General features: G+C 30.1%; 1 protein-coding gene across 1 annotated transcript; it reads left to right on the plus strand.

Annotated features, from left to right (window-relative positions):
* The first annotated feature begins 1,501 nt into the window (after positions 1-1,501).
* LOC143607225 (uncharacterized) lies at positions 1,502-5,507 on the plus strand. Its single transcript, XM_077082753.1, has 7 exons — positions 1,502-1,575; positions 1,975-2,102; positions 2,391-2,443; positions 3,220-4,004; positions 4,135-4,212; positions 5,017-5,079; positions 5,181-5,507. Exons 1-7 carry the CDS (start codon positions 1,522-1,524, stop codon positions 5,235-5,237), a joined length of 1,218 nt encoding a protein of 405 aa, XP_076938868.1. The 5' UTR covers positions 1,502-1,521; the 3' UTR covers positions 5,238-5,507.
* Positions 5,508-14,207: the final 8,700 nt, after the last annotated feature.

Consider the following 14,207-nt stretch of genomic DNA (forward strand, 5'->3'; position numbering starts at 1 on the left):
TGGGGTTGATTAATAGAAGCGACGACAACATGGCCAGAGTTATTGGGAAGATCGTGTGGAAAGAAAGTATTAAAGAAAAGAAGTTTGAGTTATTAAAGCCACAGAAGGGAAAGCTAGTGGAAGATAAGGAAAGAGGAATAAGAGCAGATGGCAAGCCATGGATGGTAATGAAATACAAACCGATTCGATGCATGAAAGAGGTTCCAATGAAGACTATGCCTCAAGATGTGTTGAAAGATCTTAAATGGTGGTATGTTGATTGCCAGACTGCTGAAGCCGTGATGGAAGACGAAGACGAACAAGAAGTGCTAAGAGTGTATGATCCGATGCATCTTGTTAATTTATCGAAAGCTGATCTGTTAAATGAGAAGAAGATATTTTATATTCCTACTTGGAAAGACGAAGCGAGGAAATATCAGCGAGTAGTCACGGTATGCGTGAGAGAAGGAGTACATGCATAAAGACCAAGAGATTGAAGATTACAAGACACATGCTTGAAGATCAAGACATGAAGCTACTGCCAAGGGGGAGTCTGTTGGTGCATAATGTCAGTAGTTCATAGTCTAGTGTCTGTAATCGAGTCTGTAATGTTAATTGTGTTTTGTTTATGTTTAAGCGAAGTTACTGACAAGTTCGCTTATCAGGCGAACTTGTTAGTCAAGCAAAGTTATGGACAACTTCGCCTGAACATGCCAGGCGAAGTTGTCGTGAATATATATGCTAGGTTACGGCTGGTTTGAATGAGGAGATATAGATCGTGATATCGTGTGTAACGTGTAAACCAGAGAGTTTCTTGTAGTCAGTGATTCATATCACGTGTTTCGGTTATAATATAACGTGTTTGTTTATCGTATCGTGTTTGATCTATTCGTGTCTTCTACGCTCGTAACGACCTACGCAGGGATTCCGCACCTACGTAGATCGAGATATCTCGTGTTGATCCATCCAGGGAACCTACACTAGGGATGGGGGATGAGCATAAACCCTTGGTTAAACTCCACACGAAAAGTGTAAAAATTGTTTGATCTTTCACTCTCAATTTTTTATTTTTTCATAAGTTGTTTTTATCTTAAATTGTTTAATTTCTTTATTCTAAAAATTAGTTAACTAGATTTATTTGATACTAAAGGTGTAAACTAACTGAGTCAAGCTCGAGTTCACCTATTTTCAAGCTCTATTTTTAAAACTAGAGTTCGGCTCGTTTTTAAAGCTTAAACTCGTCTCGTTTATTGTGTATTAAATAATCAACACAATTTAAAGGATCCCAAGCTCGGTTGGTGCGAGTGCACTAGAGGATCGTGCAGATTAGAGTTTTGACGAGAGGAAAGATCCTTGGATAACTAAGGCTCAAACCTATACCCGAGTATAATTTTTTAATATAAGCTCGACTCGAATTAGGCTTAAGCTTAAGCTTTTATGAAACCAATATCCCCTTTTCCTTGTCTTTCTTTTCATCCTCTACCACCAACCAATTTACACCTAGGGTTTCAATTGAAATTGAAGTTTCTAGTGGTAATAGTAATGGCGGATACATCGCGGCCGAGAGTTACAATCACCTTAGGTCGCAGCGGTCAGGTATATACGCCAATGCCGTATCTTAATTCTCGCTTTTTGTTCAATAAGTAACATTATTATTTTCTGTGCTTTAACTCTAGGTGTTTTAATTAACTGTTGTAGAATGGAAGGACTTAGTTGTTTGTGGTTTAAAGTTTGTAATAGGGATGCCGGAAACGAGTGAAACCAACTTCTGTAATGTTCGGTACCGTTGAAAAGTACCGAAAACATGAAAATTGAGTGCTGCTATTCTGTATAAAATGCTCGTCTTTGTAATCATTAAGTATTAGTAATACAATTACGTGTTGTGTTGAGATTGAGAATCTGAATATGAAATTGTATGTAGGAAGGGTTTGTTTTTTATGGTTTTCTTTGGGGAATATTTTTATAGTTTTCTTTGTTTTTTATGATTTGTTTTAGGTGGTGAAGAGAGCAGGGGATGTGGAGGATAGTGATTTTCCTGGCTCGGTTCCGGTTGCTGGGATTAAACGATCAGTTAGAGATAGATTAGGAAGCAATGCGGATGCGGTACATCATGACAACAAACGGTTTGTTTTTCTTACTCTCATTCTATTCTTCTTGAAGCTTATTATTGGTTCATTCACATTGAAATGGGCAATTCTGCATTTCTGCCTAATATCGATTAGTTTGCCATAATTACAGTTTTATTTGTTGAGTAGTTTTATCAATAACTGCTCTTCGACACGTTGTTTGGTCATGATTGCCAAATGTACCGTTTCAAGTTATTTATTATCATGATATCAAAATCTCTGACTGGCAAATAAAATCTGTTTTGCTTAATGTTTGATATTTATATGTTTATTCAATTCTTTCAGGCAGCGTGGAGTTGATAGTAGGTTGAGTTCCAAAGCTAGTACTGGAGTAAATGGTAAAAGGCTTATTCCTTATCTATACTATATATAATACACCAAACAAGGGCAAATTAAGACACCCATTTTTATGTAATTTACAACACTTAAAGCATGAAGGTAAACTTGTCTTTTAAACACAATTCACTCAACTTACAAGTTTGCCCCCTCATCTTTAACCATATCATGTTTTTAGTTTCAACTTTAAACCAACTTCTCACCCACGATTTTTAAACGACAATAAGTTTTTCATACGTTAATATTTTTTGTAAATTTATTGCACCATAAAAACGAGTATTTATTCTCTTTAATTTGTATATAATATTATTATAATTTTTTCAATTGAAAAAATTAATATGTTACGTAGGGGTGTTCAATGCTGGTTTTGGTTGTTTTTAAACGAAAACTAAACCATTAAAAATTAAAACCAAACTGTTATTAACGGTCTGGTTCTGGTTTGGTTTAAGAGTTTAAGCTTTGATAATAAAATCTGCTTAACATGATTATTAATATTACCGTATCATCAATTCCAACTAAGTCAAAATATGATACTTGAAAGGATAAAGGAAGTAAAAAAACGACTGAAAGTAAACAACCTAGCTGGGAAACCAAACCGAAGACTAGTTTAAATGTTTCAAGGTTTTAAACCGAACCGTGAACACTCATAATTGTTACGTGATTAATAGATTCCAAGTTCAAAGACCCGCTGCATCGCGCGGGCACTCGTCTAGTAGTAGTTATAATGCTTGATTAAAATTCTACTGAGTCAAAATTTTTCTCTTTTCTATACCTGAAGATACTCATCTTAGTAAACATGATCTGCGGTTTAAAATCATGAAGAAACATCAGGAGAAGAATGTGGACCTTCGTGACATGTTATCACAAAAAGCTCGTTCCTCATCAACTAATCACAAAAATCACCAAAGGTTGCCCGAGCCAAGAAACAATAGACAGATGACACCTGAGATGACACCTCAGCCAAAAGATGGTCAGTGGGGCCCAGTTGAGGTTAGACAAAGAGATGATAGACGGCTAATGCGGAACCCACTTGAAGTTGGACCAAGAGATGATAAACGGCTCATATGGGACTCTGTTGAGGCTGGACAAACTGATAGACGGTTCGTACAGGACCCAGCCGACGTCGAACCAAGAGATGATAGACGGTTAATGCGGGCCCCGGCTGAGATTGGCCCACCCCCACCTGTGCACAAGCTATATGATGAGAGGCAACCAAATCTAGATCCAACAGGTGGTAACATCCCAAACAGATTTACCTCAACAAGAACTTCAAGAACTCTATCTCAGATGGACTTATCAAAGACTTCTTTTGCTTTTAAGACCTTGGACCGCCCATCACAGCATAGAGTGCTGGATAATTATGCCAGTTTACCACCACCGCCAACTGAAGAGCCGCTAAGAAGACCGCTCACGAGGCCGCTTAATGATTCCAGACCAGTGACATATGCTACCCCATCTTTTCTCATAAAACCGTCTATTTCTGATGGACTAACAAAATCTGTGGGACCGTTGGTAGCCCCCCAACTACCAACGGGGAGGATTGTGCCACCAAATCTATATCCAGTTAAGTTACTAACCTTTTTGTTTACATTTTGTACTTGTGGTTTTTGCAGGGTAAAATGAAAATATGTATGAATGTTAATTGTTGTAATAGATCTAATTTGTTACTTCTTTTGGTCATTATGTTTTCTAGGTTGATTATCATACTGTGGAGGGATTTTTGCACTCATTGGGATTGGACAAGTATTTGATTTCATTCAAGGTTGAGGAGGTAAAAAGCAGTTCTAAGTTCTAACTTATTGTTGTAATTATATTATTTTGTGGTAAGAGTTACTCATGTGCCATATTACAAAAATGGAGATTAAAGAAATGTTATATAATTTAGTTTTTAGTTATTTTTTTTTAGTTCATTTGACTCGTTTTCTTTTTAATTATATATAGGGCAAATATCATAAAAGAACCAACACCCTTTCTGTTTTTTTTAATCATAAAATTCCCTTAACATGTTAAGTCTGAAATGAAGAAAAGTATCTCTTATTTATGATTGGATGACATCAAATGACTTTTACCGCTACTATACATTATAGTAGTGGTAAAAGTCATTTGTTTATAACTTTCCAGTGATTCTAAATTTGTACAAGCCATTTTATATATTTTTATTTTTTAATGTTATTTTGAGTTATGTCGTTGATGCTCATGTATTTTTATTATATTGTTTTTGAAGGATTATTTGTTATCATTAACTTATTGAATTAAATTATGGAAAAGACAAATATTGGACGAACTTTGTCTTGCAACGTGATATATATAAACATTAACTCATGTCAATTCTTTCCTCACGTTGTATTAATTCTAGCATGTGAAGGAACTTTTATGTGCAAAATATTTGGAAGGGACTTTTACGAATTACAGAAAGTACGTTGGTTCATTATGTGCGCAAAATTGTTAAGGAACTTTTAAGAGAAAAACAGAAAGCATGTTGTTTTTTTATAGTATTTGTTCTTATTTGTTTTCTGTTTGACCCGGTAGACTGGTGAATGTGTAATATTTATGTATTTCTAAAATTTAATTACAGGTTGACATGACTAGTTTGAGCCAGATGGGAGAACAAGATCTTAAAGAGATGAACATACCTATGGTACTTTTTTAAACCTTGATAATATATCTTTATGTTCATATAGAAAAAGAATAGGTTGTCCAGTTATGCACATTTGTCACAATTATTATCCTTTTTTACAGGGACCGAGAAAAAAGATTCTGCAGGCTCTCCTTGCTCGCAACAGGAGGCAACAATGAAAGCAATACTAGAAAATGGTCATCCTATGAAGAGGCCTCTTGTTGACGACTTTTGTTTTCTTCTTCAAATGTTATTGACCGTTACAATTAGTGAACTCGATGTACCATTTTGCTTTCTTCGGGCTAGCTCCCTTTTCCTGGTAGGAAACTTTTGTATACAAAAGTAACATGTACATTGCTTTGGATACAGGAAATTAAGGTTTTGGAAAGGGGCCAGCTATTTTGTGCCTTACATAGGCCTCCAAAGTTATACATAAATCAGGAACATAATATCTGAGGCTCTGAGCTATAGTTTTAAACGGGCCGGTAGATTATAAATGAGTCAGGTAGGTCAACATGAACCGGAACCGTTACTAGATGGTTTTATCTGTCTTGACTCCGTACTTATAACCAGGTAATTAATATTATAGCAACTAGTTAACTGGTTTAGGATAATAATTAGAAGCAACTTGCCATTATTTGATTGGTGATGGATACAACATTATGCCTGGATAAAGTTTAAAATTTTCATTTAGTTATGTTTTATATCTATCATATTTTTTGAACGACGGTTATTGTTGTTAAACAACAATAACCGTCGTTCATTAAAACATAGCATGTGCGAGTTCGTCGTTCATTAAAACATAACCGTCGTTCATTAAAACATAGCATGTCGTTTGACCTGTGTATTATAAATAATGAACCATGTTTAGGATTTTAAAGTTTTCATAACTGCTTATTACCAGGTTACATCCAGATGTCTCCTTTATATCCATCAATTTTCATGTTTTATTTACTTGAAATTGTTTTTATATGTGATTAGCTTTATGTCATATCTTCTATTTTCTGGATTTGGTAGGCTGATCTTTGTGTTATTTGAAAGTGGGTCATGTTAGTATTATGTGTTAAATAGTGATTAGTGACGGTATTTGTGCATTCTTTTAATGATAGGTTTAGGAGTTGGCTTGAAGCACATCATAATATAATTATTAGTGGTTTATATACTTAAAAAAAATAGATATGTAAAGACTCAAAAAAGTAAATATATATATATATATATATGTAAAGACTAACATTTAACATATTATATGTAAGCGTATAGTTATTAAATACAAGAAAAGTAATAATATAAATTAGTAAATAATTAATATTGTGTTATTTTACTAAATCACATGGATTATGTTATATTAGTTTTTCAAATTGTGGCTACAATTTGCAGACCACTATTATTTATATAACTAGTTTTTATCCCCCGTATTACGGGGGTTGTGTTTCTTTTTCGTGTTTAATATTCATATTTTTTGCATTGTAATCTTATTTATTATAAAAAAAGTTAATAATATACTTACGGTTTGATAATGAAATTGTTTCACAAATAATTGACATGTTATAACTCGTTTAAAATCTATGAGTTTGGTGAGACCCATGACCCATTTATTTTTTTACTATAAAATTGTTTCTTATTATTAATAATTTATTTTTTTAAAAAAATTGAATATTAATATTTAGTATATCCCTATTTTATAGAATTTTCATATCAAATACTTGGTGAGATTTATTCTAGAATAGTGAGATGTTATAACCCATTTAATTATCTGGGTATGGTGAGACCCATACCGTGAATTCGGGTAAAATGTATGAGAAGTCTTTATTTACAAATAAAACAATATGGTGATTTGAGTAAATGTAAGAAACAACCATAGAGCTTTTAAATGTTTTATTTATTTACGGGGTTGTTTTATATTATTTGTTTCTAATATTTATTTATTTTTTGATTTTTTTTATTGTATGAAAGTTAATAATATATATATGATTTGATGATAAATTGTTTCAAAAATAAATGAGATGTTATTACCCGGTTTAAAAGCTATATGAGTTTGATGAGACCAAGACCCGTTTATTTTTTATTATAAAATTAGTTTTTTAATTATAAATAATATATATCTTTTTTTAAATAAATCATATATTATTTTTTAGTATATCCCTACTTTTTAGGATTTTTATAACAAATATTTGGTGAGATTAGTTTTTAATTAATGAGATGTTATAACCCGCTTAAGAAATATATGGGTTTGATTAGACTCATACCATGATTTCGGGTCAAATGCATGAGAAGCCTCCATTTAAAAATTAAGGAAATCTGGTGACTCCAAAAAAAGGGGAGCGACCAAATCGCGACACTTAGGATTTTTATGTCTTCGTTTATATATATTATAGATATTTATTTAACATATTATATATGTTTTTATAATAGTTATTAAATACATGAAAAGTAATAATAAAAATAAGTAATATTTTATATTATGTGCAACTTTTTAAAACTTTAAATTTTCTTAAATATATACTAATCACATGTATATGCTAATATCCAAAATTTAAAGTTTCTGTATAAATCGGTCAATTATTTTAAACTACTTTACTTAAATATTGTTTTACAATAATTATTCAAGCTGAATTTGGTGAGCTACAATTAAAGTTTTTGGGTAGCTTAAAGCACGTCATAATATAATTTAAAGATTGAAATTTAAAGAGTAAAGATAATAGCAACAGTCATAATATTGTCAACAACTTTGAGTTGTCTTAATATGATGAATTATTAAATACAATTTGTACACCACTATTTTTCATATAATTTTTATTTAACCTATTATATATGTTTTTATAATAGTTAGTAAATACATGAAAATTAATAGTAAAAATAAGTAAATACTTTATATTTTATTATTTTTATAAATTACATGGTTATGTTATATTACTTTTCAAACTGTGTCTACAGTTCGCACACCATTATTATTTATATAATTTCTATTTAACATATTATATATGTTTTATAATAGTTATTAAATACATGTAAATAGTAAAAATAAGTAAATAATTTATATTATGTTATTATATAAATTACATGGGCTAGGTTATATTAGTTTTCAAACTGTACCCGCAATTCCAATTTGGTGTGATTTTTTGAAAACAGTGACTCGATGATTTCTTATAATTCTGGAAACAATCATGGTTTACTAAAAGTTTAGTATAAATTTTCTGTGAATGATTCAATTATTCAAAAATCTTTAAATATAAATCAATAACTTAATTTAGGTAGAGTTTTTTATGGAATATATCAAGGCCTAATATGAGAAACTTACACATTTATAAATTATAAATTATTTTAAATAATTATAGAGACACATATGTATCATAGAATCTTTAAATATAAATCAATAACTTAGTTAATTCAAATGTAATTTGTAATTGTATTAACAATATATGATAATTATGTTATTAATTGTTTTTGCTTAATGTTTAAATATTATAATTTTCATTAATTGTCCGTGTATTACACGGGTCTCAAACTAGTGTATAATAAAACTAAGATTACATGTATATATTTTCTCGAAACTTGCCAAGTCAAGCGTAGGGATATGATGATTATGTGAATCAGATACGAAAACAAAAGTAAGAAATATCACTGCTTAAAGTGTGAATTATTATTGATCATTATATGGTTTATTAAAATTCGATTTACCTTTTTGACTAAAATATAGAGAATTTGAAAATCTCATGTTACCCTCTTATCACGTTGAGGGACAATGTTTTAAGATTTTGAATTCCAATTCTAATTTAAAATCAACAGGAAATCTATATATTAAAGTACTAGGTTAGAACCCGTGTAATACACGGGTTGGTAATAAAATAAAAGCAACAAAACAAAATAATATAATAATATAAATAATTACACAAGGTGAAACATGAAAATAATATGATTCACAAGTCACTTGAAAGTGTTTCCTTTTTTGATGCAGTTGAATTTTCGGATACATTTTGATCAATGGTTTAACCATCCTAAAATGAGGTAAAGTCCTTTATTGGCCAACTTGCTTAATTCTACATTTAAACTGTTGACAAGTCGTTTTGGTCTTAATGACCTTCAACAATTGCAGAACCTATGTGCTACAATCTCCAATAGGTTTTTCTCTTATCAAGTTATAATTGAATGATACAGATTGGTAATTAATGTATAACAAAAAAAAGTAATAAAAATTCGTGCTTCACAACATACCCATATACAGCGCAAAAGTTGACCATATTTAGAAACATACATAAGCAACTCTAAAAATTTGTTACAGTGCACTACAGAGCAATTTTTTTTATTCTAAGTATTAGTCATCTAACAACTAACTTTCTCCGCTGAATTTCCATCAAAGAGTGCATAAAAGTTTAACAAATAATATGTGCAGAAGTTTAAAATAACAATAACTATATAATTAACATGTCAAAGAAATAAAGGTTTAACACCGTAAAATACAGAATTGTGATGACGTCTGGCGCCTCCTTGGTACCACTTGAAATAATGAAAGCCATCATTGTCATACAAAAATAATCATATGATAACAACATGAACCACTATAAAGAAGTTAATGAATGAATAAGACTCATATTAGATTTATGTTAAAGAATTGCACAACTGAAAGTATGTTAGTAACTTCTAAACTGTTGGTGTCACATAAATTGTTCCAAATAATATTTTTGCAAACCAAATGTTCCAGAAAATATGTTGATTATACTTGAAATAGCTATAAAGCAAGAAACTAACTAAGCTATGCATACACACCCTCAAGATATCTTTTGAGATACTTGAAATAGCCATAAAGCAATAAACTTATTAGGCTACGCGTACACACCCTCAAGATGTCTTTTAAAACTGATCAAGCATACGCAATACAAATGATCAACAAAATTATATAAATTGTAAATAAATAAATGATCAGCAAGCACGAGATACATTCAAACCTGCAATCAAATTCACACATATACAGTGCGGCGATGAGAAACAAACCTGCAATCACCCGAAAGTGGTGGTGATACAAAGCCACTGTGGCTGATAAACAAACTTAAATACACAAAACACAGTAAAAAATCATATATGTATAAGACAATAGATGTATGAAGAATAATAAAATAGATGAAAACAATTAAAAATCAATTAAGATGAATGAATATATAATGTGCTTGTGTTATGATAAATCATTATATAAATAAATTATAGATTCACAGTGGTGTTCAAGAATCCTCAAATAGATATAAAGTTTGCCACTGATTTGCTTAAATAACACATAAAATTAACACAACTGAAATAAAATAAAAGTTAACTGAAACCAAATCAAAATTTCTGCATATAATTATATACAAATTCAAGAAGTTACTCAAATTTAAAAACTATAAAACTATAACATATTTCAAACAAAATTAGTATTACTTTGATGATTGATCCTTTAAATGTTGAATAAAAGGAAGATTGTTGGCAATCATACCTTGAAACCAGAAGACGATGATCGATGATATTGAGGATTGTGACGAACGGTACCAATATATAAATAAATTGGGTTAATATTATAGTTCTAAAATAGAAGAGGATGATCCATTAATACCTAATTTGTTGATGAAGATCGATTGAAACCAAAACACAATGATCGATATTGAAGATTTCGACGAACTGTACCTGTAAAATAAAATTAGGGTTAATTTTATAGTTCTAACACTGAAGAAGGTGATGGTTAATACATAATTTGTTGATGAAGACTATTGATCGGCAACAGATGAAGTTTTGGGGTTTCTTTGAAAATGGTAAATTGCAATCGAATAAGTTTGAAATTATCTTTAACATTGAATAGGGATCGGTTTCAATGCATTTGGAATTGTCAGTAGAATAGTAGGTTAGCGCCAAGTATGATTTTGAAGATTAAAAATTAAATAGGAAATCTCAGTTAGACTAATAAAATACTGAGTATGACACGTGGCATTTTGAAGAATTTTGATGAAAAAAAGAGGGAGATATTTATGAAAAACACATTGGTTTATTACATAGAGAGATTAAATATAGCAAACACGAGTTCAAACAACATATTTTAAGCTATTTCCTTCTAGTGGCATTATTATTCCATCCTTAAATTAAATCATTTGAATATTTAATAATGTAGAATAATACTCAAGTAATAAATTATTTATTTATTTATTTGGCTAGATGGAATAAGTAAAACATGTCTACATGGAAATATTTTATTGAAAATAAATAACTGGAATAAAGTCCTTTTTTTAAATGTAAATATGAGTAAGAATCAGAATTTGTTCACAAATCTATTGGGTTTTTTAAATTACAAGTTATTAGTTGAGATGACGATATAAAACAACACGTGATCTATGTATTATAGTAAGAAATAGCCATAATCATAGAAAATCTGTATGCTAAATTTCGTGGGGCCCCTGTGCTTGTAGCCTTGCTTAATCTAGGTTCATTGTTTTTGACTTCTGTAGCGTTTGGCGTTTTAAATAAAGAAAGAAAAAGTATAATATATCTTCTCTACTGGTTTAACTTGTATCTCATGTGTTATTATTTTACATATATTTTTTTAGCATTTTAAGCTCTGTTAGATAACTGGCTAGCTTTAGAGCTCGGGTCACACGCATTATTATTTAAATATAAGATTACAAGTAAAGCAAATAATTACATAGTATGTATGAAAAAAATGTAATGTATCTATGTTTGTATCTATACTATGTTTACATAAATTGATTTTATTTATATCACAAAATGATTTTTTTAAACGAACTTAATAAAAAAATATACAAGTGAAAAAACGTACACGAGAACGCTTTTTTATTGAAAATTCCATTCTCAGGGCCATATATGTATAATTGAAACAATTTTGGTTATGAACCAATTTCGGAAATAAGACTTCTTATACGATGGTAGTTTTAACCACTCAGCCTAAATACAGAAGGGGTGTTACATTTATTGATATATTTATCAATTTACCACTCATCGTAGGAAAGGAGAACATTAAATTGTAACGACGGATGTTCTTCAAGAACTATGTTTTTCTAAGCTATACCATGGAAAATATTTTGATAAGTTTCCGAGGCTTCTGGACTTTGTTATAATGACAACATAAAAAATAACATGTTAACTCATTCAATTTTGTAAATATTTTGCTTCATTTGATCATAGTTTTGCATGACATGTTTCTCATACAATATTTTGATCACAATTGTAGGAAAAAGTTAATGCTGACACAAATATTTCAAATTTGATAAAAGTTAAAAGCATTGATAGGTCTGGGGTGACATGTCGAAAGTGTTCGCAATCTTTTCTTAAACTTTAATAGTCGAAGGAAAAATAGTCAATTTGTCAAATACCGAACCTTTTGATTATTTCAAAAATACCGCTGAAAATAAATTTGAAACCCAAATCATGTTTAAAATCTAACTTACATTCGTTTGACATTTTGAAGTCAACACTTTGGACCCGTAACAAATTTGACGATAAACCTATTTGCGTTCTCAAACTTTAAAAATACTCAGATTTCCCATATTTGACCCATAACTAATTTTGACATAAATGCAGTTACTTTGTACCAAACAATCTATTTATCAACTTTTGACCTATAAAATTAAATTTAAGTTCCCCAAAAAACCCGAAACAATCATTGATAAAAGAAACTAATAAATTAAATATGATAAACTTTGTTATGTCTGATAGTGATTGGTATAATATCATTACATTTTAATATATATATATATATATATATATATATAGAATATGGTTAAAATAAAAAGACATAATTTTGTAGGAAGAGTAGAAATGACATAAAACTTAGAGTTAGGAAACTACGTAGCCTAAATCCTAGATCATAGAAAACTATTTAGTAGTTTAAAAACAACCAATCTCAACCACTAGATCATATATCCAGGGGCTTAGATTTATTTTTATTATAACCCACCCCTATATATATATATATATATATATATATATATATATATATATATATATATATATATATATATATATATATATATATATATATGGCCAGGTTCAAGAGGGAACTCAAAAAAAGTAAGGAACTGGGAACTCTTTATTTTATATGTTAAAAATACAAAAAAAATCTTTTTTCATGTAAAAAACAAATTTTTACTTAATTTTTTTAGAGTTTTTTACATATAAAAACATGTAGAAGCTGTTTTCAATTTTTATTTTCAGTTAAAAAAATGGTAAATATTTTTTTTTACAAAATTACTTTTTTATTGGAATGTCTTCTACATGTATTTATAAACAAAAATTCCAAAAAAGTTTATGCTAAAACTAATTTTTTAAATGTGAAATCGAGCTTTATATTATTTTTTAACATGTAAAATGAATAGTTCCCCACTTTTTTGAGTTCCCTCTTGAACCTGCCCTTATATATACATATATATATATATATATATATATATATATATATATATATATATATATATATATATATATTACCAAATTAACTTAAAAAATAAATGTAAAGATTTAAAGCATATATTTATAATTTATAAATTTATATGACAATCTACAATAATAATAATAATAATAATAATAATAATAATAGATAAATAGATTAATTTAAAAAAAATGTATCGACTTTTAAGCATATATTTATAATTTGATGATTAAAAAAAAGATTTTCGGGGTGTGACAGAAGTTGGTATCGGAGCCAATAGCTATAGAGAATTAGAAAATATAAGATTTTCTAAACTATAACCGTATATTCAAACACACACTCCTTTCCCGTCTCTCGAAACCAAAAGGTAAGAATAAATTAATAATTGATTATTACTAACTTGCTTTAATATGCTTTTCAAATGGCTCCACCTCATGTTATTGTGACAGATTCCGAGACGAGTGACGACGAGGCACCATCATCCCCTATCGAGTTCCGACAGGTGGTTGATTCGGGTTACCCTGGTTCGACTTCGAGGGCTACACCCCTTAGGGTGTACTCTCGAAACCGAACCAGAGCTAGCCGAGAGGCAACCACCTATGCTGTGGTGATCCCTTTAACTGAGACCACACCACCACCACCGCCTACCTCACTGGAGCCAGTGGTCGTGGAGGGTCCTACCGACCGTGAGCGCATTTTCTCCCTCGAAGGGAGGGTTGTGGTCTACGAGACCATTATCCACGATCTCGTG

Source organism: Bidens hawaiensis, unplaced genomic scaffold, assembly GCF_021521415.1.
Source record: "Bidens hawaiensis isolate Kalapana, Puna unplaced genomic scaffold, B.hawaiensis_p1.1 tig00080469_1, whole genome shotgun sequence".
NCBI lineage: Eukaryota > Viridiplantae > Streptophyta > Magnoliopsida > Asterales > Asteraceae > Bidens > Bidens hawaiensis.